General features: G+C 39.4%; 1 protein-coding gene across 1 annotated transcript; it reads right to left on the reverse strand.

Annotated features, from left to right (window-relative positions):
* Nucleotides 1–1,716: 1,716 nt before the first annotated feature.
* On the reverse strand, nucleotides 1,717–2,697 carry LOC123252704 (olfactory receptor 5B12-like). Its single transcript, XM_044681964.1, has one exon. The coding sequence runs from the start codon at nucleotides 2,692–2,694 to the stop codon at nucleotides 1,717–1,719; it is 978 nt and encodes a 325-aa protein (XP_044537899.1). The 5' UTR covers nucleotides 2,695–2,697.
* Between the last annotated feature and the right edge of the window lie 1,098 nt (nucleotides 2,698–3,795).

A 3,795-nucleotide genomic window follows, 5' to 3' on the forward strand; every position in this document is an offset into this window, starting at 1 on the left:
TACTCAGAAAAGTGACATCACAAGGAGCATAAAATTGGACTGGGGAAAGGAAATAGATCTCTTTTTTTTGCTTTTTTTTTAGGCAATGGGGGTCAAATGACTTGCCCAGGGTCACACAGCTGGGAAGTGTCTGAGGCCAGATTTGAACCTAGGACCTCCTGTGTCTAGGTCTGGCTCTCAATCCACTGAGCCACCTAGCTGCCCCAAAATAGATCTCTTTTGCATCAGTACCATGGAAAAAGGATATGGCTAGTAGAGGTTGGTATGTCTGCAGGTGTGGCCATGTGACTAGCTCTGGGGGAGGCAGCAACAAGAGGGGTAGCAAAGGTGAGAACAGGCAAAAGGTTGGACTTGGGTTTGAATTTTGCCCCAACCTCTTCCTGGGCAAGTTTAACTCTGTTAACTTGGGGGAAAAATACTACAGAACTATTATATAGTCAGAAAAATCAAGTCTTTAATCAGTAGAGGGATAGTGTTCAATATCTAGGCCTCCACACAGAATCATGGGCCCAAAACCACACAGAGCCAAAGGCCCTAGCACTCTGGTACAGTGTCCCTGGGAGTATCACTGTGCAAGATGATAGCTTTGAGAAACAATAGAATTTGGGGAATTTATACACCTTTTGGGGAACCGAGGACAGGGAAATATGATTGATTGACATTACCATGGCTATACTGACAAGATACAATCATGTCTGGGAAAGACAGAATAGCCTGAGGCTAGGGTGCAAGGGAGTGACTACCTACAATGGATTTTAAAGGGAAATACCAAGACAAGGATTGAGCTACCTAGGAAAGGGACTTTGACACAATGGGAGAAACTACCAGGACAAAAGGGTACTTAACATGTGATTTAGATCTGCTAGCTCCAATGAACTAGGGCCATTAAGTATCTAAGGTCTATTGTAAGTCTGAAACTCTGAGTCTGAGATCTTCCTCTGGGAGAAACTCTCATGTGACAAGGTCAAATTTGGGGGTCCTCAGATCTCAAGTTGCTCCAAACTAGGGGTTACAAGATTTTAAATTGACAACTCTCTCTCTGGAAATAATATAATAGCTATAGAGTCTTCCTGATGTGATCATCTTGAGGCTCAAATGAGATAATGGATGCACAACACTTTGTGAACTGTGAAAGTGTATTTAGATGTGAGCTGTTCTATTCTTTGTATTTTCTCCATAATTTTACATTATCTACACAGAGAATGTACTTAATTAGTGTTTGTTGATTTAGTAATATTTAATTAGCAACAGAGTTCTGCCTTGATCTACTTCAAAATATCCCCAGGAGATATCCCTTAAATTTCTACAAAGAAATCAACTGAAAAAGCAGCAAGCAAAATAGACAATATTAATTTGTGTTTATAGAACACTTTAAAGTTTGCAAAACAATTTTATACATGTTAATTCATATAAGTCTCACAACCTTCTGAAGTGGATGCCATGGGTTTTAATGTTCCATTTAACAACTGCAGAAAATGAGGCTCAGAGATTCAAGTATCTTAAAATAATCACAAAGAAAGCAAGTATCATACATAATATTTGGAGGACAGAATATTGATAGCCTTGAAATATAGAATATCTGCTAAAATGGGGGTCAGAGAGCTGAAAAGCTGTCTCAAGTCCTCATTGGCAGAGGATGGGCTAACTATAATATTTGAACTTGATATTGTACTTGATATTGTAATGGTAACTTGAAGATAACTGGATAGATGAAGATCAGCTGGAGTGAGATACATGGTGACCAGTAGGGAAAAGTAGAGATGTGATGCCTAGGAAGGATGAGCTGATGCTTTTCTGGAAAGCATTTTTGACTTCCTTGTTTCTTAAAGTGTAGACCAGAGGATTCAACATTGGAATGACCATGGTATAGAACACGGATGCCATTTTGTCTGTGTCCATGGAATGACTAGAGCTGGGTTGTAGGTACATGAAGATGATTGTCCCATAGAATATTGATACTGCTGTGAGGTGGGAAGCACAGGTAGAAAAGGCTTTCTTCCGGCCCTCAACAGAACGGATTCTCAGAATGGCAATGAGGACAAACAGGTAAGAGGTAAAGATGACCATGAGGGCAAAAGAGATATTGAATCCCCCTAATATAAAGAGCACCCATTCATTAATGTGGATATCAGAGCAGGAGAGAGCTAGGAGAGGAGGAATGTCACAAAAAAAGTGATGGATTATATTGGAACTACAGAAGGAGAGGCTAAAGGTATCCCCTACACTCACAGAGGAGGTCAGAAATCCACATATGTAGGAACCAACAGCTAGACGTATACACACACCTGATGTCATTGTCATGGTATAATATAGAGGCTTGCACACAGCCACATGACGATCGTAGGCCATGGATGCCAGGAAAAAACTTTCCACAGTGGTAAATGTTGCAAAGAAGAACAGTTGTGCGGCACATCCATTGTAGGTGATGACCTTGTCTCCTGTGAGGAGCCCAGCCATTACTTTGGGAGTAACAGCTGAGGAGTAACCAAAATCCACCAAAGAGAGGTTGCAGAGGAAAAAGTACATGGGGGTGTGGAGATGGGAGTCCCAGAAAATCAGTGCTACCATCCCCAGGTTCCCCACCAGTGTGATAATGTAGATGAGGGTAAATATTAAAAAGAGAGGGATCTGAAGCTCTGGGGCATCTGTTAGGCCCAGAAAAATGAACTCATTAACCTCTGAGTCATTCTCCATGGATTCTACTCTGAACGGTGCTCATTTCCCTGAAAGAAAGAAACCATCAGAACAATGAACTCAGGCCTATAAGGGACTCAGACTTAAAAAATGACCAGATCTATCTTTTCTGATTTATGGAAATACAGTTGGGAGGGAAGAGGAGAACCTAAATGATTTTCCTGGAAATGGTTGTAAGATTTTTCATCTCTTTGATCCTAGATTCCTCTTAGGAGAGAGACCCTTTCCAGCTGTTTTTATTTTTTATTTTTTATTCACTGATGTATAATCATCCTATACCTATTGCCACTCAGGCAGAAGGAAACTCATGTTGTAATGATTCAAAGAGGGCTGTGTCATTGAAGAGAATGGCACAGTCAAAGTCTTATTCACACTGATTAATAAAAGAAAAACAGATGAAAGGTGAAAAATAATAGTGGGAAGAAAAGAGAAGAAAGACAAAAACACAAAAGGCAAGAGAGAATCAAGAGGGCAGATGCCAATGACACTTTTACTAGGTCAGAGACAAATGCATTTAAGGCCTGCAAGAATAAATGGGGCCTATGGAGGTAAATGAGGTCATCAGACACTGGGTAGGAACACCTCCTTGCAAAGTTCAGTTGCAGAGTTATGAAATTCAAGTCAATGAAAACATTCACAGAATGATTTGACAATAAAAGCTTTGATTCTGTGTTCTTTACATTACATCCTCACATGTTTTCTTTTATTGTTTTTAAACCATTACCTTCCTCCTTAGAACCAATATTGGCTCCAAGGCAGAAGAGTGGTAAGGGTTAGGCAATGGGGATTAAGTGACTTGCCCAAGGTCACACAGTTCACATGTTTCAATACTTCATAATGAAAACAATGGAATCAGAAGGGAGCCTCATACAAGAATGATGGTCATTTTGATGTTTTATTTATTTGAAAGGATGCTAGTTCACCAAATACCCTTATCTACATCTATATAGATATTACATATCTATATTTAGCACAAATATAGATATTATATATATACACAAATTGTGTATGTGTATATATACATACATACATACATACATACATACACACATGCATAAACATCAATTAGGTAGTTCAGTAATTACAGATAGTGTCATTCCA

This window comes from Gracilinanus agilis, chromosome 6, assembly GCF_016433145.1.
Source record: "Gracilinanus agilis isolate LMUSP501 chromosome 6, AgileGrace, whole genome shotgun sequence".
Lineage (NCBI taxonomy): Eukaryota > Metazoa > Chordata > Mammalia > Didelphimorphia > Didelphidae > Gracilinanus > Gracilinanus agilis.